This window comes from Gigantopelta aegis, chromosome 10 (genome assembly GCF_016097555.1).
Source record: "Gigantopelta aegis isolate Gae_Host chromosome 10, Gae_host_genome, whole genome shotgun sequence".
Lineage (NCBI taxonomy): Eukaryota > Metazoa > Mollusca > Gastropoda > Neomphalida > Peltospiridae > Gigantopelta > Gigantopelta aegis.
The window spans coordinates 3452406-3475420 of record NC_054708.1 but is presented as its reverse complement, the minus strand read 5'-3'; the positions used below and the strand labels follow the sequence as shown (position 1 = coordinate 3475420).

Here is a 23015-nt window from a genome sequence, read left to right as displayed (position 1 = left end):
AATCATTTTATCACTGGACTATGTCCTGTGCTTTACAAGTAAGAGAGATATACGTAAGATATACTGATGTACAAAAGAAACGTTTTCATACATTTACGTGTAGATGTTGAACTTCTTGTAACTTTAATATCCCACCATACCGTTTGTTGCTTTTCTATATACAACTTTAAGCCCTGTAAAGTTTTTTTTTAACGTCGTATACATTTCTGTAAGTTCTAGTAACCAGATTAAGAATTCGAAATGTTTGTTTCTAAGAAGGTTCATAGAATTGTCTTAGTTAATATGGATCATTTTCATAAAAACAGCCTTAATATATGTAAGAAAAACTTACCTTATCATAATCCGCATTAATATTATTGTGAAGTGGCTTGCAAATACTTGGCCAAAACGATTCTCTAAAAACATAAATAACAAGCTTGCTAAACAATAGTGTTCAATTCCAAAAAATATCAAGCAATTACAGCACTGGCAGCATTTCAGATCAGATCGAGTCTAGTTTTTGAAAACTATTTCATGCTATAAAATAAATGAAATCTAATAAAAAGCTAAAAAATCACAAGTAAAACCCAAAGCTACATTTATCTACTCACACTGAAGTTGAGAGAAACACATTTTCCAGTGTTTTAGTTGTGAGATGTGTAGTGGCACATTTTCCAGTGTTTAAGTTGTGAGATGTGTAGTGGCACATTTTCCAGTGTTTTAGTTGTGAGATGTGTAGTGGCACATTTTCCAGTGTTTTAGTTGTGAGATGTTTGTCGTAACTGTGAGCTGCGTGTTGTAACTGTGAGATGTGTGTTGTAACTGTGGGATGTGTGTTGTAACTGTGGGATGTGTTGTAACTGTGAGATGTGAGATTTGTAACTGTGAGATGTGTGTTGTAACTGTGAGCTGTGTGTTGTAACTGTGGGATGTGTGTTGTAATTGTGGGATGTGTTGTAACTCAGATGTGTGTTGTAACTGTGAGATTTGTAACTGTGAGATGTGTGTCGTAACTGTGGGCTGTGTGTTGTAACTGTGAGATGTGTGTGTAACTGGGATGTGTGTCGTAATTGTGAGATTTGTAACTGTGAGATGTGTGTCGTAACTGTGAGCTGTGTGTTGTAACTGTGGGATGTGTTTAACTGTGAGATATGTGTTGTAACTGTGAGATGTGTGTTGTAACTGGAATGTGTGTTGTAATTGTGGGATGTGTTGTAACTGTGAGATGTGTGTTGTAACTGTGAGATTTGTAACTGTGAGATGTGTGTCGTAACTGTGGGCTGTGTGTTGTAACTGTGAGATGTATGTGTAACTGTGGGATGTGTGTCGTAATTGTGAGATTTGTAACTGTGAGTTGTGTGTTGTAACTGTGGGATGTGTATTGTGTGACTGTGGGATGTGTGTTGTAACTGTGGGACACTGTGAGATGTGTGTTGTAACTGTGAGATGTGTGTTGTAACTGTGGGATGTGTGTGTAACTGTGGGATGTGTGTGTAACTGAGATGTGTGTGTAACTGAGATGTGTGTGTAACTGTGAGATGTGTGTTGTAACTGTGGGACACTGTGAGATGTGTGTTGTAACTGTGAGATGTGTGTTGTAACTGTGGGATGTGTGTAACTGTGATATGTGTATTGTAACTGTGAGATGTTTGTCGTAACTGTGAGATGAGTATTGCAACTGTGGGATGTGTGTTGTGTGACTGTGGGATGTGTGTTGTAACTGTAGGACACTGTGAGATGTGTGTTGTAACTGTGAGATGTGTGTGTAACTGTGAGATGTGTGTTGTAACTGTGAGATGTGTGTTGTAACTGTGAGATGAGTAGAGAATATTGAACTCACTTGGCACGCAGAACCTCCATGGCCGTCTCACGCATGCCGCGCCACAGAGCGTGAACCAGACCGGCGCACGGACACAGCAGTTCCGGGGGACACAGGTACGTACCCTGTGGGAAATACAACATCACACAATAAACAACTTGTAGCAGTTCCGGGGCACACAGGTACATACCCTGTGGGAAATACAACATCACACAATAAACAACTTGTAGCAGTTCCGGGGCACACAGGTACATACCCTGTGAGAAATACAACATCACACAATAAACAACTTGTAGCAGTTCCGGGGCACACAGGTACATACCCTGTGGGAAATACAACATCACACAATAAACAACTTGTAGCAGTTCCGGGGCACACAGGTACGTACCCTGTGGGAAATACAACATCACACAATAAACAACTTGTAGCAGTTCCGGGGCACACAGGTACATACCCTGTGGGAAATACATCGTACAATAAACAACTTGTAGCGTTCCAGGGGACAGCTGTAACAACTATTCCTTGTTACAGCTGTAACAGAGTGACAACTATTCCTTGTTACAGCTGTAACAGAATGACAACCATTCCTTGTCACAGCTGTAATAATCATTCCTTGTTACAGCTGTAACAGTGATAACCATTCCTTGTCACAGCTATAATAGCGACTGATAACCATTCCTTGTCACAGCTATAACAATGAGTGACAACCATTCCTTGACACAGCTGTAACAGCGACTGACAACCATTCCTTATCACAGCTGTAACAGTGAGTGATAACTATTCCTTGTTACAGCTGTAACAGAGATGGACCATTCCTTGTCACAGCTGTAACAGAGTGACAACCATTCCTTGTTACAGCTGTATCAGTAAGTGACAACTGTTCCTTGTTACAGCTGTAACAGCGAATGACAACCATTCTTTGTTACAGTTGTAACAGTGAGTGACAACTGTTCCACATAGCGTCTCACCTGTTTCTTCAGCTCCATCAGATTGAGAACTGTCTGTAAACAACTGCTCTTGCCCAGACTCAGGTCTTGCTGCAAGTGGAAAAAGTGTGCATTTTAAAATAAGAGGGGATAGGTGCTGTGAAATATAGTAGGATGCAGAAAAATAATGAGGGGGGGGGGGGGGGGCAGTAGTACATGAAAGGGGGTGGCAGAACCAAAAAGGTGGTGCAGCACCTCCCCCCCTCCCCCCCCCCCCCCAAAAAAAAGAAAAAGCCGGACCAGCAAGAACACTGACTAAACAAACACATTGCCACTAGATTATTTGTCAAAGTTCAGTTTAGGGAGGATTAATGTAAAAATTTAATGTTAAAACATGGTTAAATGACAGTGAAAACAGGTGGTTAAGAGGGAATTCTGGTTTACAGGGCATCTGGTTTTGAACGATTTCATTGTAGTTAAAGACAGCAGACTTTATTAAATGCTGCTGTGAATTAAAAAATTTTATAAGCATGGGACGTGACAGTGAAGCAAGAGATAAAGAGCTAAATCATAGTGTCAATGATAATAAAAGACAGAATAAAATGAACATGTATAGCTCTTATAGAAATCACTTTCTATTCATTTTTAAAAAGAAAACAAAGTGTAACTTAAATTTAGAGAGTGTTTGTACAAGACTGAAGTAAACAAGTTTTACCTTCTTCCCATCGGTCGAGTCTGTGGTTTGAACATTGAGGAAGACTTCAATGAGGCCGGGCTGCGAGTCGACACACACCGACAACAGATTCAAGATGGCCACCTTCAGTTGAAGATCCTAGATACACACAACATTAATATTAGAGTCTCGTATCACCGTACTACAACACCATTTACAGATTCAAGATGGCCACCTTCAGTTGAAGATCCTAGAGATACACACAACACTAATATTAACTAATATTAGTCTCGTGTCACCGTACTACAACACCATTTACAGATTCAAGATGGCCACCTTCAGCTGAAGATCCTAGAGATACACAAAACATTAATATTAGAGTCTCGTGTCACCATACTACAACACCATTTACAGATTCAAGATGGCCACCTTCAGTTGAAGATCCTAGAGATACACAAAACACTAATATTACTCTCATGTCACCGTACTACAACATCATTTACTGTTTACTTGTGACAAGGCCTGGAGACGATGTTAGTTGTGATGTTTGTAAGTATACCAATTACTGGTTATAGTTACCTCTGACCGGGCCTGGAGACGACTCAGATACATGTCTTTGATGGGTTCCGCATCACTGCCCAGACATGCCAAGATAGACATGGGAGAAACCTGAAATACATGTTAATACAACTTCATTCTCAGCTCCTAATATAACACCATTAGACAGACATGGAAGAAACCTGAAATACATGTTAATACCTCTTCATTCTCAGCTCCTAATATAACACCATTAGACAGACATGGGAGAAACCTGAAATACATGTTAATACCTCTTCATTCTCAGCTCCTAATATAACACCATTAGATAGACATGGCAGAAACTTGAAATACATGTTAATACCACTTCATTCTCAGCTCCTAATATAACACCATTAGATAGACATGGCAGAAACTTGAAATACATGTTAATACAACTTCATTCTCAGCTCCTAATATAACACCATTAGACAGACACGGAAGAAACCTGAAATACGTTTTAATACCACTTCATTCTCAGCTCCTAATATAACACCATTAGATAGACATGGGAGAAACCTGAAATACATGTTAATACCACTTCATTCTCAGCTCCTAATATAACACCATTAGATAGACATGGCAGAAACCCGAAATACATGTTAATACCACTTCATTCTCAGCTCCTAATATTGCACAATTAGATAGACATGGCAGAAACCCGAAATACATTTTAATACCACTTCATTCTCAGCTCCTAATATAACACCATCAGATAGACATGGAAGAAACCTGAAATACATGTTAATACCACTTCATTCTCAGCTCCTAATATAGCACAATTAGATAGACATGGCAGAAACCCGAAATACATTTTAATACCACTTCATTCTCAGCTCCTAATATAACACCATTAGATAGATATGGGAGAAACCCGAAATACATGTTAATACCACTTCATTCTCAGCTCCTAATATAACACCATTAGATAGACACGGGAGAAACCTGAAATACATGTTAATACCACTTCATTCTCAGCTCCTAATATAACACCATTAGACAGACACGGTAGAAACCTGAAATACATGTTAATACCACTTCATTCTCAGCTACTAATATAACACCATTAGATAGACATGGGAGAAACCTGAAATACATGTTAATACCACTTCATTCTCAGCTCATCTTACAGTAACTCAGTCTACCATTTAGCAGCACATCTGTAGACAGGTCTTATTTTATGTCTTACTTTGAAAAATGTGAATTTATAAATTATAACTGAAATAAAGGTGAGCTAAGCAACTGTTACAATGAATGAATGAATGAATGAATGAATGAATGTTTAACGACACCCCAGCACAAAAATACACATCGGCTATTGGGTGTCACAAATGGTAAGTATATGAAAATATTATTTATATATATTTATGTAAAACCACAGTGTAAGGAGCTGTGGGGAAAGTAACAATACAATACATAAAATCGAGGTACGTAAACCTTAAAACTTTGTATAGAATTCAAAATTTTTCTAAAACTTTACAATTAATTCTGGATCGAATTTAAAGGATTCCAAAACATTTCTGTTGCCAAATATATCATTTCTCGTCGGCTTGAGATGATCACACTCCACCAAAATGTGGTGCACAGTCAGTGTACACTGACAATGTTCACACTGAGGAGCAGGGTCCTTCTTTAAAATAAATGAATGTGTAAAATATGTATGGCCGATGCGGGCACGGCACAAGACTACTTCATCCTTCCTGCACCGCCTGTAAGATGACTGCCATTCTCCCAGGACTGGCTTGACAGAATGAAGCTTATTCGCAACAGCACCGTCCCAATCATCTTGCCAAGTCGAAAAGATATATTGGTTAATATGAAATTTAAAATCACTGTAGGGGACACCAACATGGACACGGGGCAAGTTCAAAGCAGACTTGGCAGCAACATCTGCCTTTTCGTTACCCTTAATGCCAATATGGCTGGGCACCCAACAGTGATTTTAAATTTCATATTATATAACTATAACTCAAATGATTTGTTCAACTGTTACAAGTCAACTGAATTACAGTGAAAATATGTACAAGTCAGTTGAAATTACAGTAAACATTAGTACAAGTCAGCTGAATTACAATAAACATTTGTACAACTCAACTGAAATACAGTAAAAATATGTACAAATCAGTTGAATTATAGTAAATATTAGTACAAGTGAACTGAATTACAGTAAAAATATGTACAAGTCAGTTGAATTACAGTAAACATTAGTACAAGTCAGCTGAATTACAGTAAACATTAGTACAAGTCAGCTGAATTACAGTAAACATTAGTACAAGTCAGTTGAATTACAGTAAACATTAGTACAAGTCAGCTGAATTACAGTAAACATTAGTACAAGTCAGCTGAATTACAGTAAACATTAGTACAAGTCAGTTGAATTACAGTAAACATTAGTAGGCCTACAAGTCAGTTGAATTACAGTAAAAATATGTACAACTCAGTTGAATTACAGTAAAAATATGTACAAGTCAGTTGAATTACAGTAAACATTAGTACAAGTCAGCTGAATTACAGTAAACATCAGTACAAGTCGGATGAATTACAGTAAACATTAGTACAAGTCAGCTGAATTACAGTAAACATTAGTACAAGTCAGTTGAATTACAGTAAACATTAGTAGGCCTACAAGTCAGTTGAATTACAGTAAAAAATATGTACAAGTCAGTTGAATTACAGTAAACATTAGTACAAGTCAGTTGAATTACAGTAAACATTAGTACAAGTCAGTTGAATTATAGTAAACATTAGTACAAGTCTGCTGAATTACAGTAAACATTAGTACAAGTCAGTTGAATTACAGTAAACATTAGTACAAGTCAGCTGAATTACAGTAAACATTAGTACAAGTCAGCTGAATTACAGTAAACATTAGTACAAGTCAGCTGAATTACAGTAAACATTAGTACAAGTCAGTTGAATTACAGTAAACATTAGTAGGCCTACAAGTCAGTTGAATTACAGTACAAATATGTACAACTCAGTTGAATTACAGTAAAAATATGTACAAGTCAGTTGAATTACAGTAAACATTAGTACAAGTCAGCTGAATTACAGTAAACATCAGTACAAGTCAGCTGAATTACAGTAAACATTAGTACAAGTCAGCTGAATTACAGTAAACATCAGTACAAGTCAGCTGAATTACAGTAAACATTAGTACAAGTCAGCTGAATTACAGTAAACATTAGTACAAGTCAGTTGAATTACAGTAAACATTAGTAGGCCTACAAGTCAGTTGAATTACAGTAAAAAATATGTACAAGTCAGTTGAATTACAGTAAACATTAGTACAAGTCAGTTGAATTACAGTAAACATTAGTACAAGTCAGCTGAATTACAGTAAACATTAGTACAAGTCAGCTGAATTACAGTAAACATTAGTACAAGTCAGCTGAATTACAGTAAACATTAGTACAAGTCAGTTGAATTACAGTAAAAATATGTACAAGTCAGTTGAATTACAGTAAACATTAGTACAAGTCAGCTGAATTACCATAAAAATATGTACAAGTCAGTTGAATTATAGTAAACAAGTCACTTCAACTGTTGTAAACACTTGAACAAATCATTTGAGTTATAGTAAACACTCGAATTACAGTACAATGTGAACAAGTTACTTGAATTATAGTAAACATTTGTACAAGTTGGAGAATTACAGTACAATGTGAACAAGTTACTTGAATTATAGTAAACATTTGTACAAGTCAGTTGAATTACAGTAAACATTTGTACAAGTTGGAGGAATTACAGTACAATGTGAACAAGTTACTTGAATTATAGTAAACATTTGTACAAGTCAGCTGAATTACAGTAAACATTTGTAAAAGTTGGAGGAATTACAGTACAATGTGAACAAGTTACTTGAATTATAGTAAACATTTGTACAAGTCAGTTGAATTACAGTAAACATTTGTACAAGTTGGAGGAATTACAGTACAATGTGAACAAGTTACTTGAATTATAGTAAACATTTGTACAAGTCAGTTGAATTACAGTAAACATTTGTACAAGTTGGAGGAATTACAGTAAAACTTAGCATGTCAGTACATTACACTACACATTTGTATGTCAGTTGAATTACAATAAAACTGGTACAATTCAGTTGAATTAGAATTTAACAAAAACAAAAACAAAATGACAGCAAATACCGAACAACAGGTGACCTCGTTTCAATATTGTGGTAATTTGGCGAGGTTTAGACTATACATTTGTACGTCAGTTGAATTACAATAAAACTGGTACAATTTAGTTGAATTAGAATTTAACAGTAACCATAAAAATTTTTACAGTAAATATAGAACAACAGGTCATTTCATTTTGATATTGCGGTAATTTGGCGAGGTTTAGATAACAGTGTAACAGGTTTGCTGAAGCCCACCTCTTACACCATTATTGAACAGTCAAATAAACACGATATCAAAATGTAGCAACCTGATTTTTTTTTAAATCATGCAACCCCTAAAGTAAATCTCTAGTTAGATAAACTATTATAGTTACCAGGGCTAGTCTACCGAGTAGAACCGTTGCCAGTGTGGGAAGACGCGGTTTGTGTCGGTGGTAGATGTACTGCGCTATCGTAGCAACAATGTGTTGGTGCTGCCGGCCTGCCGGTTGCGACGAAAGAGCTCGTTCTGTGGGGGATAGGGGCAGATCTGGAGCGCGCAGCAGGAGGAGGTGGTTGAGGACGGAGAACGACATCATTATGAGCTGGATGAGTTCTATTCCTCCACCTTCAGATGTGCTGGAATCAGACACAAAATTATAACATCTTCATAATCCGACCAGAGTATAACAGTTTTGGAATCAAGAAGGAAGGACATGTTTTATTTAACGACGCACTCAACACATTTTATTCACGGTTGTATGGCGTCAGACATATGGTTAAGGAACACGCAAATATTGATAGAGGAAACCCGCTGTCGCTATTTCATGGGCTACTCTTTTCAATTAGCAGCAAGGGATCTTTTATATGCTCCATCCCATAGACAGGATAGTACATACCACGGCCTTTGTTACACCAGTTGTGGAGCACTGGCTGGAACGAGAAATAGTCAAATGGGTCCACCGATGGGGATTGATCCTAGACCGACCGTGCATCAAGCAAACACTTTACCACTGGGCTACGTCCCGCCCCGTTTTGGAATCAGACACAAAATTATATTATTTCCCTAATAAGACAAGAGTATAACAGAGATCAATTTGCTTTTAAGATCTTGATTGGTGATATTTCTAGTTAATTGAAAATTGATTGGCAATTACCGTTTAATGTGTTAGAATTGCGTAGCGATCTCTGAAACCTGTGTAGCGAATTGCGACGAGATACTAAACAAAATGTTCCCCATTTTAAAGGTGGCTATTTTTAACGACACTACTAGAGCACATTGATTAAATAATCATCGGCTATTGGGTGTCAAACATTTGGTAATTCAGACACGTAGTCATCAGTGGAAACATGCTATATTTTTCCATTAGTAGCAAGAGATCTTTTATATGCACTTTCACACAGACAGAAAAGCACATAACACGGACTATGAGCAGGCAATATCCTGCCCCTCCCTGTGTCTTAACCTTCTGACTACTGCAGGTGAGATATCTCGCACGATGTCACGCTAGTTAACATACTGTACACTGTATACAGTGCATTCCCCAATTCATATTTCCCGCTGTTTTGCACACACCACTCACCAGAAACACTTTATTAACAGCAAACAGAAGACAACTGTTTCCTGTGTCTTTAGATTTGATCGTTTTATCAACAACGAAAATTACCAAATTACCAAAACCACCGTTATTGGGAATAATAGACATAAATATTAGACAGCTGGCCATAAATGCCTGAAAGTAAACAGGGTTTTTTTTTTTTTTTGCCAAATTTTAGTCATTAACTTATCTAAAATGTCAAAAACATTTGTCAAAAATTAATCCAGTAGTCTAAAGGTTAAGTCTGTGACTGACAAGAGAAAATGAGTTGGAGAGGATTTCTGCAAGTGAACAGGATCACAGAAACCAGTTTTTGTCACACCAACATAAAGACAAAGGTGAAGGTTGACTACCGGAGTCAAGGGAATATGTCTGTCGTATGTGTGTGTGACTACAGTGGTGTTAATAACTGACCTGTCCTTCGCCCAGCCTGGTATATGTGAGTGACTACAGCAGGGCACAATATTTAACGCGAACCGCCGTTCTGTTCGCGTGTCGGTTATGCAAAGTTAAATTTACGCGAACCGCAAATCGGTTACGTTATGACCTGTAGACGTTCAGAAATTAAAACTTGCAAACTTCATGATTACAGGAAGTTTATTCATGCAGGCATACTACTAGTATTCCGACCCATGTTTTAGACTGATTTTTAGATACTTGATACGCGGCAAACCAGTAGACAACGGTATATTGCAACGGTTGTAACTTGCGACCAAAGGCTCAGAACAGAGACGAGCCAAACGTTTTAAAGAAATGTGCATGGACCGCAAAGGCGCCTAAATTATCTGCTGCTATTTTATCTCTAGAGGAATATATGTAGACATAATATTGGATTGCCTATAATTTTACAAAAGTTGAAAACGGTTTTAACGTCGCGTAATGAGCTTTAAATAACAAACATTTGGAATGTCACTGTAGTTTTAACTTCAGCAAGCTGCACAGAGGTTCTAGAATACGGTGGCCCGATGCCCGAGGACAGTGGCTTTTAGATTCGGGCAACTAAAGATTACTTTTTGCTATCCCAATGGCAAGTGGTGAATAATAATAATAATAATAATAATAATAATTAATCTACAACGCTACAATCGTATGAAAACAAAAGAAACATCTACAAGTCACTTCTTTTGATTTGCAAGCATTAAAGAAACTTTTATAAAACATTTTCTTTTGTATTTTGTTTTAACTTTATGTTTGAGCTAAAAAATTATGTATTTAAAATATAATTTCAACCTAACTTTGAGGTAACCGATCAGGTAATCCACAGATTACGCGAATATAATTCACGTAACCGAACAATTGGTTACCTAGGTAAAAACCACATGAACCGACTTCCAGTTACCTCAGATTTTGAAATATTGTCGCCTGCAACAGTGGTGTTAATAACTGACCAGCCCTTCGCCCAGTCTGGTATATGTGAGTAACTACAGTGGTGTTAATAATTGACCTGCTCTTCACCCAGCCTGGTATATGTGTGTGATTACAGTGGTGTTAATAACTGACCTGTCCTTCGTCAAGCCTCGTATATGTGTGTGATTACAGTGGTGTTAATAACTGACCTGTCCTTCACCCAGCCTCGTATATGTGTGTGACTACAGTGGTGTTAATAACTGACCTGTCCTTCACCCAGCCTGGTATATGTGTGTGACTACAGTGGTGTTAATAACTGACCTGTCCTTCGTCAAGCCTCGTATATGTGTGTGACTACAGTGGTGTTAATAACTGACCTGTCCTTCACCCAGCCTCGTATATGTGTGTGACTACAGTGGTGTTAATAACTGACCTGCCCTTCACCCAGCCTGGTATATGTGTGTGACTACAGTGGTGTTAATAACTGACCTGCCCTTCACCCAGCCTGGTATATGTGTGTGACTACAGTGGTGTTAATAACTGACCTGTCCTTCACCCAATCTGGTATATGTGTGTGACTACAGTGGTGTTAATAACTGACCTGTCCTTCACCCAGCCTGGTATGTGTGTGTGACTACAGTGGTGTTAATAACTGCCCTGCCTTTCACCCAGCCTGGTATATGTGTGTGACTACAGTGGTGTTAATAACTGACCTGTCCTTCACCCAGCCTGGTATATGTGTGTGACTACAGTGGTGTTAATAACTGACCTGCCCTTCACCCAGCCTCGTATATGTGTGTGATTACAGTGGTGTTAATAACTGACCTGTCCTTTCGTCAAGCCTCGTATATGTGTGTGACTACAGTGGTGTTAATAACTGACCTGCCCTTCACCCAGCCTGGTATATGTGTGTGACTACAGTGGTGTTAATAACTGACCTGTCCTTCGTCAAGCCTCGTATATGTGTGTGACTACAGTGGTGTTAATAACTGACCTGTCCTTCGTCAAGCCTCGTATATGTGTGTGACTACAGTGGTGTTAATAACTGACCTGTCCTTCACCCAGTCTGGTATATGTGTGTGACTACAGTGGTGTTAATAACTGACCTGTCCTTCACCCAGCCTGGTATATGTGTGTGACTACAGTGGTGTTAATAACTGACCTGCCCTTCACCCAGCCTCGTATATGTGTGTGATTACAGTGGTGTTAATAACTGACCTGTCCTTTCGTCAAGCCTCGTATATGTGTGTGACTACAGTGGTGTTAATAACTGACCTGCCCTTCACCCAGCCTGGTATATGTGTGTGACTACAGTGGTGTTAATAACTGACCTGTCCTTCGTCAAGCCTCGTATATGTGTGTGACTACAGTGGTGTTAATAACTGACCTGCCCTTCACCCAGCCTGGTATATGTGTGTGACTACAGTGGTGTTAATAACTGACCTGTCCTTCACCCAGTCTGGTATATGTGTGTGACTACAGTGGTGTTAATAACTGACCTGTCCTTCACCCAGCCTGGTATATGTGTGTGACTACAGTGGTGTTAATAACTGACCTGCCCTTCACCCAGCCTGGTATATGTGTGTGACTACAGTGGTGTTAATAACTGACCTGTCCTTTCGTCAAGCCTCGTATATGTGTGTGACTACAGTGGTGTTAATAACTGACCTGCCCTTCACCCAGCCTGGTATATGTGTGTGACTACAGTGGTGTTAATAACTGACCTGTCCTTCGTCAAGCCTCGTATATGTGTGTGACTACAGTGGTGTTAATAACTGACCTGCCCTTCACCCAGCCTGGTATATGTGTGTGACTACAGTGGTGTTAATAACTGACCTGTCCTTCACCCAGTCTGGTATATGTGTGTGACTACAGTGGTGTTAATAACTGACCTGTCCTTCACCCAGCCTGGTATATGTGTGTGACTACAGTGGTGTTAATAACTGACCTGCCCTTCACCCAGCCTGGTATATGTGTGTGACTACAGTGGTGTTAATAACTGACCTGTCCTTCACCCAGCCTGGTATATGTGCGTGACTACAGTGGTGTTAGTAACTGACCTGCCCTGCTGTGCCAAAGCCTGCTCTACACTGTCCACTCCAGTGGCCAGGATGTCCAACAGTGCTCGCCCTGCCTCGGTAAACAGCAAACTGTACACACACATCTCCTGTAGTCGACGGCTGTACAAGACATAAGGGTGTAATATTACTCATATAAAACATGGATGTATTTAAGGAACTTATTTCTCTAAAAATGGATAATAAATACAAATTACATTAATACCAAATCTAGCTATCGCATCACATTAACTGAACGTTGATGGAGTGAAATCCATGTCAACCCTCTCAGCAATTTTACTTTTTGAATTATGGACCATTGCCATAATTCAATTATTTTTACAAAATATCATTAATAAATGGAATATGGTGGTTATGAACATGGTTGAATAAAGTACATTTAGTGACAAATCAAATAATTTTTGTTCAGGTAATACTTTGTAAGACCATTAAATAGGTCAGTGGTCTGTGACAATATGGCTTTAATTCTAGAGGAAAGTCAACAGCTGTACAAGACACAAGAGTGCAATATTACTCATATAAAACATGGATTAATTCCAGAGGAAAGTCAACAGCTGTACAAGACACAAGAGTGCAATATTACTCATATAAAACATGGATTAATTCCAGAGGAAAGTGCATTCATTTATAAACACTTATTGTACACAATAAATAAATAACAGCTACAGATTACCATAAATAAATAACAGCTACAGACTAGCATAAATAAATAACAGCTGTAGATTACCATAAATATATAACAGCTACAGATTAGCATAAATAAATAACAGCTGTAGATTACTATAAATAAATAACAGCTACAGAATAGCATAAATAAATAACAGCTACAGATTAGCATAAATAAATAACAGCTACAGATTACCATAAATAAATAACAGCTACAGATTACTATAAATAAATAACAGCTATAGTTTACCATAAATATATAACAGCTACAGATCATCATAAATAAATAACAGCTACAGATCATCATAAATAAATAACAGCTACAGATTACCATAGATAAACAACAGCTACTGATTACCATAAATAAATAACAGCTACAGATTACCATAAATAAATAACAGCTAGTTTACCATAAATAAATAACAGCTACAGATTATCATAAATATATAACAGCTACAGATTACCATAAATAAATAACAGCTACAGATTATCACAAATAAATAACAGCTACAGATTACCATAAATAAATAACAGCTATAGATTATCAAAATATATAACAGCTACAGATGATCATAAATAAATAACAGCTAGAGAGATCATAATAAATAACAGCTACAGATCACAAATAAATAACAGCTACAGATTACTATAAATAAATAACAGCTACAGATTACCATAAATAACAGCTACAGATGATCATAAATAAATAACAGCTACAGAGATCATAAATAAATAACAGCTACAGATCACAAATAAATAACAGCTACATATCATCATTAATAAATAAAACCTACATATTCTCATAAATATATTTAACAGCTACATATAATAATATATAAAAAACAGCTACAGATCATATATAAATAACAGCTATATATCATCAAAAATAAATAACAGCTTCATATCATTAATAAATAACAATAAACAAGTGAAAACAATTTCATACCCTTCTGTTGTTGGGTTTTTCTTATCAATGTGAACCTCGCCGATAATCTTATTGAAAACATCCAAACATTTCTGACCTGTAAAGAGGAGGTATGTGTTTCTATATTTCACATTAAAATGATTAGATGAATAAGAATAAAACCTATTGTCAAAAACTGCCGACTAGAAACACACATGGCAACATTCACTACTCCACGTTAAAATAACAAATAAATAAGTTAAAAGTTAAAGTTTGTTTTGTTTAATGACACCACTAGAACACATTGATTAATTAATCATCGGTTATTGGATGTCAAACATTTAGTAATTCTGACTCGTAGTCATCAGAGGAAACCTGCTATATTTTTTCATTATCAGCAAGGGGGTCTTTTATATGCACTTTTCCACAGACAGGAAAGCACATACCACAGCCTTTCACCAGTTGCAGTGCACTAGTTGGAACAAAGAAAAACCCAATCAGTTGAATGGATCCACCGAGATAGCTTGATCCTGCGACACTAGCACCTCTGGCGAGCACTCAACCGACTGAGTGACATCTCACCCCCAAGATAAGAATAAAATCTCTCATCAAAGACAGCGGACTACAAAATGTAATACACATGGCTATACGTTCAGGATTGTCCACTTGCCCGGGACATGTTCTAACAACTTGTCCAATCAGACAACTGAACTGAAAATCAATTTAAATACCGCCCGACTCTTTAAATTCAACAAGCAGATTATTCTAACAACTTGTCCAACCAGACAAGTGAACTGAAAATCAATTTAAATACCACCCGACTCTTTAAATTCAACAAGCAGATTATTCTAACAATTTGTCCAACCAGAAAAGTCAACTGAAAATCAATTTAAATACTGCCCAACTCTTTAAATTCAACAAGCAGATTATTCTAACAATTTGTCCAAACAGAAAAGTCAACAGAAAATCAATTTAAATACTGCCCGACTCTTTAAATTCAACAAGCAGATTGTTTTAACAATTTGTCCAACCAGACAAGACAACTGAAAATTAATTTATATAGTGCCTGACTCTTCAACACACATTCCAATGGGTCAAGCACATTTCCGATGGGACAAGTGAAAATGGAGCTAGAATTTACAGTTTGCGAAAAACCGAGCCTTACAAAAACACTTTATATGGACGTGAAGGCTAAAACTGATGCCATTTACAATATAATTTATAACTTTAAGCACAGGTCAAACAAACATTGTCGGAGAACTGCTGAAGCAAGACAGGTTCCTACCAGGCCCAACAAATTATCTCTTGGGTTCAAGGGCCATAACTCTGTCAAAAATCGAACTTGATCTGTCGCTCTACTTAATACACTTGAAGAAAAGCCATGTACCATTGTTTATCTTAGCCACCCGCATATGATACCAGTTCTCACCTATGCTTTCTCTGCGCATCATATCGTAATACCTTAACCGTGTATGATACCAGTTCTCACCTATGCTTTCTCTGTGCATCATATCGAAAACCTTAGCCGCATATGATACCAGTTCTCACCTATGCTTTCTCTGCGCATCATGTCGTAATACCTTAACCATGTATGATACCCGTTCTCACCTATGCTTTCTCTGTGCATCATATCGAAAACCTTAGCCGCATATGATACCAGTTCTCACCTATGCTTTCTCTGTGCATCATATCGAAAACCTTAGCCGCATATGATACCAGTTCTCACCTATGCTTTCTCTGCGCATCATATCATAATACCTTAACCGTGTATGATACCAGTTCTCACCTATGCTTTCTCTGTGCATCATATCGAAAACCTTAGCCGCATATGATACCAGTTCTCACCTATGCTTTCTCTGTGCATCATATCGAAAACCTTAGCCGCATATGATACCAGTTCTCAATTATGCTTTCTCTGTGCATCATGTCGTAATACCTTAGCCGTGTATGATACCTGTTCTCACCTATGCTTTCTCTGCGCATCATATCGAAAACCTTAGCCGCATATGATACCAGTTCTCACCTATGCTTTCTCTGCGCATCATGTCATAATACCTTAGCCATGTATGATACCCGTTCTCACCTATGCTTTCTCTGCGCATCATGTCGTAATACCTTAGCCGTGTATGATACCCGTTCTCACCTATGCTTTCTCTGCGCATCATGTTGTAATACCTTAGCCTTGTATGATACCCGTTCTCACCTATGCTTTCTCTGCGCATCATGTCGTAATACCTCCACTTGTGATAGACGGGAAACACTTCTCGCAGGATGTACAAGACAGACGGCTGGAGCTCTTCTTCTCGACCCAACTTGGACAGCGGCTGAAATACAGTTAAACTGCTATTAAGTCGTGCCATTTGGGATTCCTCCCCCCCCCCTTTTAAAATAATATGTCACCTAGTTTGTTTATATTCCCAATGTAAGATGTGTAGACAGTCAAGTAGCTAAGAAAATTTATGTATATCAAATTCTTTGTTACATTTTATGGTACCTTAAAAATTACTTTTTCTACACCAAAATAGGTAAAAAACGCATGACCCATAATATAATTAAAACATTTGTAGTTATCTTAATTTATGGCAATCATGCTCAAAATATACATTAAAGGGTTGCTGCATGTGCATGTTTATTTTGACGTACTAGTGAGTGACGTCAGTAAAAATGTGAGGTCCCACGTCAATAATATTTCTATGTAAGCAAATAAGGGAACGAAAATTTTAAAACATAAACTAGGATATAGATCAGTATTGAGTTTGACACTAATATGTCTATTACTGCAATATGCAGTCAGTATTATATTTGAATAAATATTAAAAGAATAGTTAAATAAAAAATAAAAATAGACATAACCAATGCTATTTAAAAAAACAAAAAAGAAATTTCCCCACCTTATGTTGCAAGCAATATTTTAAACAACATGCAGCAATCTGCTGACTGCTAAATAAAAATAATTTAAAACAGTAAATACCACGACTTAATAGCGTTACGTTTTTTCATTCAGTGAGCAGGATTGTAAGCACGTGTGCGCACTTTTGATTGCAATTATGTAAATTTTTCTGCATTGTTGGTTCAAATAACAATTAAAAGGTTTTTTTCCAACTAATAATTATAATAAAATGACACAACAGTTTTAAAATATACCGATACAATTATTAAATACCACGAAATCATCAGGGACCCATGGTACTTGCTTCTACACTTTAAAACCCTGATGTTTAAACTAAATAAATATCTAAAGTAAATTGCTTTCATCCTCAACTTAGCAATGTTTACTGCTGAAGTAACATATATATATATATATGCTCAAATCTCCTTAAAACGTTTATGGCAGTGTTCAAATTTTACTTTTGGATTTAACTTTTTATTCCAGACATGAGAGAATGTATCAGCTATCTCCTTTTTGGTTTTAGGTCTTGATCTAACTTCTAAATTTTTATTCCAAATTCCACCCACCTCAAACTCACCCCTCCCCACTCCTGTCCCGGACTTAGTCACTGGTGATGTCAGAGACTAAGCCAGTGATGGGCATGCTTGAAACCTTCGTGGTATATAAGCATGTTAAAACAGTTCAGATTCAGATTCAAAACATTTATTTTAGTCTTACATTATTTATTTTTTTTAAATAAAAAAACAAATGAACACAATACAAGAATTAAAACATTTTTAAAGACTTTTATTACAATTCAAAGACTTTCAATGAATTTAGCGACCGCTATGAAGCCTGTAGCTGTAGCCGACCGAGAAGCTTGCTAGGTGAGGAAACCAAACGGCTGTTACCTGCACTAGCTGTGAAACCATGTCGAGGAAAGCCATCGTCAGAGGATATCTTCCCTGAGTGCATTCAGTACTGGCCAGAATAGAACCGCAATAACCTGAACTGAGACTGCGGCCACTGAAAATATCACAAAAGTTGGTTTTGTTTAACGACACCACTGTGTCGTGTCGTGTCGTGTCGTGTCGTGTCGTGTCATGTCATAGGGTTTTATCCTGCAACCACCGTTTCTATTGACAGAATATGATGACGGATAAAGCAAAGTCATATTCTGCTACTATCGGGATATGACTTTTGACATCACTCATGCGACGTCACACGCATAGCTACATTACAAAATCACTCATTTGACCTCTAGGTCATGGTACAATGTGGCTGAAATAGCAGACATAATAGCTTTTCCCTTTAATTTTTATGGTCTGCAGGATAAAGATAATAACTAGTTAATGACGTCGGATATTGGCTTTATCCTGGTCAGGCCGAATAAGAAATTTCCCATTCTTACCTTCACAGGATAAAGCAGATATCCGACGTCATTAATTATTTATTCTCTATTTACGTGTACATTCAGAACAAGCTGTTGTAGCGCATGCCTGTCCTAGGCACAGTTGCAGGCCTCGGTCAGCTCCTCCATCCAGGACAGGAACGACACCACTAGAGCATTTTGATTAATTAATCATCAGCTATTGGATGTCAAACATTTAGTAATTCTGACTTATAGTCATCAGAGGAAACCCACTACATTTGTTTTATATGCACTTCACCCACAGACAGGAAAACACATACCACAGCCTTTGACCAACTGTGGTGCACTGGTTGAAATAAGAAAAAACAATCCAATCAGTTGAATGGATCTACCGAGGTGAATCAATCCTGCGATGCAAGAACCTCAGGCGAGCACTCTACTAACTGAGCTAAATTATGCTCCCTGAAATATAACAAGACCTCAACTATGGCAATTCAATCCATTCTTTTTCAGTGTGTAACAAAACACAACTTAAGGGATCTTCTATACATCATCAGCTTTCTGCTAGAACATGTTTTGACGGTGCATACTAAAAATAAAATCTTAAGTGTCCTGACCACATGGTTAAGAAAGAAAGAAAGAAATGTTTTATTTAACGATGCACTCAACACATTTTATTTACGGTTATGTGGTGTCAAACATATGGTTAAGGACCACACAGATAATGAGAGAGGAAACCTGCTGTCACCACTTCATGGGCTACTCTTTTCGATTAGCAGCAAAGGATCTTTTATATGCACCATCCCACAAACAGGATAGTACATACCACTGACTTTGTTATACCAGTCGTGGTGCACTGGCTGGAACGAGAAATAGCCCAATGGACCCACCGACGGGAATTGATCCTAGACCGACCGCGCATCCAGCTGTACCACTGGGCTATGTCGCGACCACACATGGTTACGAGTCTTTTGAAAATGGACAGAACATTCAACTAATTTGACGAATTTTAAACGCTGCTCAGTTCTCTTATCTATCTAAAAAAATTTAGGGTACCGAGTTCGTAATTTTACCCTTCGTACTCTCTGGTGGAAAGCTAGCAGGGAGGTGTCAGAGTTTGATGAATTATGCCAACATCTCTAATTACTTTCAGGAAGCTATCTCCTTCCTTTTATCGACATCACAAGGTGGTCATTTCTAGACAAATATATATATCAGACGTGGTTTTGAACTACTCATCATTTAATCAGCAGAGTTCCACATCTGTAATGCAAGCTTCCCTTTCGTATCATGTTTATATACCTTGTGAAATAAGTTTCATTGTCACAAGCTTTAGCAAGTGATCATGAATTTTTTTTCATGAAGGACATAAACAAGATAAACAATATCCCATTCATTACCCATTAACTGATTTCAATTTATATAAGTAAACTTGTCTCATAAACGTTATGGTAAGGTAACAGTGCACCAGTCATATGATGCCATCGTATAACATCCAGGTGTTACGTCCCACTTGACGTTCTAGAGGATGTAACACTTTGTAACTATATAAGTAATAATAACGAATAGAAAACAGTGTTTACTAAAGGTGTAAAAGTTGAATCAATCCAAGTTACCTGAGAACTTCACTGAGGCTGTCAACGCTTTCTGTTAAATATGGCAGGAAGCCGGTCTGTTTTAAACCATGCAGAACCTGGGAAGAAACACATGAATGTTTGATTAATGACACCCCAGCACATTGTCTAATTAGTCTATTTGATACCTAAGATGTTAAAGGTAGAGTTAACTCAAACATGAGCCTTATGTGATGGAAAGATGCATACCCGGACCACCAACACATACTGACACTTTAACAAATGAACAACGCGTAATTTTAGAGTTAATAAAAAAAAAGTGATTATTCCTGTTAACTGGGGGCAGACATTTTCTTTTTGTTTTCGGTGCGTCCAGAATTCTAGCTTGGCGCGAAATGACGTCAGCTCCTGTATGCACAGTGTAAACAAAGACAGTCGTTTCGCTTTTATCAACCTGGGGCCTTATTCACTAAACTCTCGCAACTTTGCAATCTCGCAGTGCAATGCTAAATTACTTGCAAAGAGGATCCTTTGTTGTCTAGCAGAGCCTAAGAGAGCTTTGTGAATTAGGCCTCTGACTTGATAATATAATAAACTATTTAACTAAATATATTTTAAGTGGCATTAATCAAACAAATTAAATGAGGTTATAGCATTTTTCTCTCTTAAAAACTCCAAAGCAAAAATGCATATTATTAGGCCTATTGGTAGGGTATGTTGGAGCAAAAATTACCACTCACGATACCCAAGTGATAATTTTATTTTATTTGTGACTACATAATTGGTCAGTATATTTTAGATGAAAAAGTCTACTTAATCAAGGGTTTTACAGAATTATCTATTTTATGGTAGCTGTCATACATGTTTGTGTAAAACGTAGGAGATGAAGTGTAGATAACATGTAATGAAAATTTTGACAAAAAAACTTGTTTAACCATATAGTGTAACTTCTCTAAAAGAAATATGCCATAATTTAGATTAGCGTCCACCTTACAGGGTTGTCATATTAAATGGATTTTAACAAAACCTGGTTTTGAAATCTTTATTTTCAAGATGTTCTTGTTTGCTCAGATATAAATCTTATAGAATTCATTTTACAGTTAAAACTCTTCACCACATATGTTGTTGTAAGAACCAGTAGGGATCAATAAAACTATCATCGAAAAGTTTTTTTATCATCTTTACAAAACATAAAATCCATGTTATACCATGATAATAGTTTATAGTGTTATCTGCCCACACCATGATGAGTTAAGGGACTGCAATGCTACATGACACATGACACTTTATAAAAACCCAAAATGTTTAAAACTTAAATATTTCAAGATTCACCCTGTCAAATGTCAAATTAAATAAAATGGAAAATCTGAGCAAAAACAAAAGAAGAGTAATATTGACTGAGACTTGTGGCCGAGGTTGATATTTATTTTTTGTGTTCCATAAACCATCATATGAGGTAATAACATCTTTTACCTGTTCTGGCTGTTTGTGTACGAGGCAGGTGAGACAGTCCAAGGTAAAACCAAGCAGATCAACAGGTGGACAAGTCAATATGGAAAACCTGAAAAGAAAGGAATGATAACAACACCCCAGCACATTGACAGTGAAACCTAGCAGATCAACAGGTGGACAAGTCAATATGGAAAACCTGAAAAGAAAGGAATGATAACAACACCCCAGCACATTGACAGTGAAACCTAGCAATCAACAGGTGGAGACAATATGGAAAACCTGAAAAGAAAGGAATGATAACAACACCCCAGCACATGACAGTGAAACCTAAATCAACAGGTGGAGTAGCCAATATGGAAAACCTGAAAAGAAAGGAATGATAACAACACCCCAGCACATTGACAGTGAAACCTAGCAGATCAACAGGTGGACAAGTCAATATGGAAAACCTGAAAAGAAAGGAATGATAACAACACCCCAGCACATTGACAGTGAAACCTAGCAATCAACAGGTGGAGTAGCCAATATGGAAAACCTGAAAAGAAAGGAATGATAACAACACCCCAGCACATTGACGGTGAAACCTAGCAGATCAACAAGTGGAGTAGCCAATATGGAAAACCTGAAAAGAAATGATAACAACAACTGGAAAGGAAAGGAATGTTGAAAGGGATCCTAGCAAGACTTGCATTTGTTCCCTCTACAACATAAACACACATCCTGCTTTTAATACTATCTTACCAGGGCTCGAAACTGACTGAAATTTGTGCTGGATACTCAGTCTGGTAAACTACAAACTCTGCTAGACCGAATCAAAACCTGCCGGACCGAATCAAAACCTGCAGGACCGAATCAAAACCTGCCGGACCGAATCAAAACCTGCCGGACCGAATCAAAACCTGCCAGACCAAACATAACCTTAAAGTATAAACTCAAAATAATTGCCTCGGGTTGGAATAGCCTTATCTATACCTCACAACGGTGATAGATTAACAGAATCTATTATCCCATCTCACATCAGATGATCACTCTATGACTGAGCTACATCCTACTCAGGAAGTTAATAGACCTCTTTCACAT

The 23015-nt window shown here is 37.4% G+C and overlaps 1 protein-coding gene across 1 annotated transcript in view; it reads right to left on the bottom strand.

Annotated features, from left to right (window-relative positions):
* Positions 1 to 23015, bottom strand: part of LOC121382808 (nucleoporin NUP188-like) — a 137070-nt gene that overhangs the window by 50300 nt on the left and 63755 nt on the right. Inside the window, exons 21-32 of the mRNA XM_041512428.1 lie at positions 21957 to 22044; positions 20526 to 20602; positions 18449 to 18563; positions 16872 to 16992; positions 14711 to 14786; positions 13081 to 13200; positions 8471 to 8714; positions 3977 to 4066; positions 3440 to 3556; positions 2767 to 2835; positions 1820 to 1923; positions 332 to 395 (exon numbers count right to left, since the gene is read on the bottom strand). Coding sequence (XP_041368362.1) covers positions 332 to 395; positions 1820 to 1923; positions 2767 to 2835; positions 3440 to 3556; positions 3977 to 4066; positions 8471 to 8714; positions 13081 to 13200; positions 14711 to 14786; positions 16872 to 16992; positions 18449 to 18563; positions 20526 to 20602; positions 21957 to 22044 — 1285 coding nt within the window. The remainder of the gene's footprint in view (positions 1 to 331; positions 396 to 1819; positions 1924 to 2766; positions 2836 to 3439; positions 3557 to 3976; positions 4067 to 8470; positions 8715 to 13080; positions 13201 to 14710; positions 14787 to 16871; positions 16993 to 18448; positions 18564 to 20525; positions 20603 to 21956; positions 22045 to 23015) is intronic.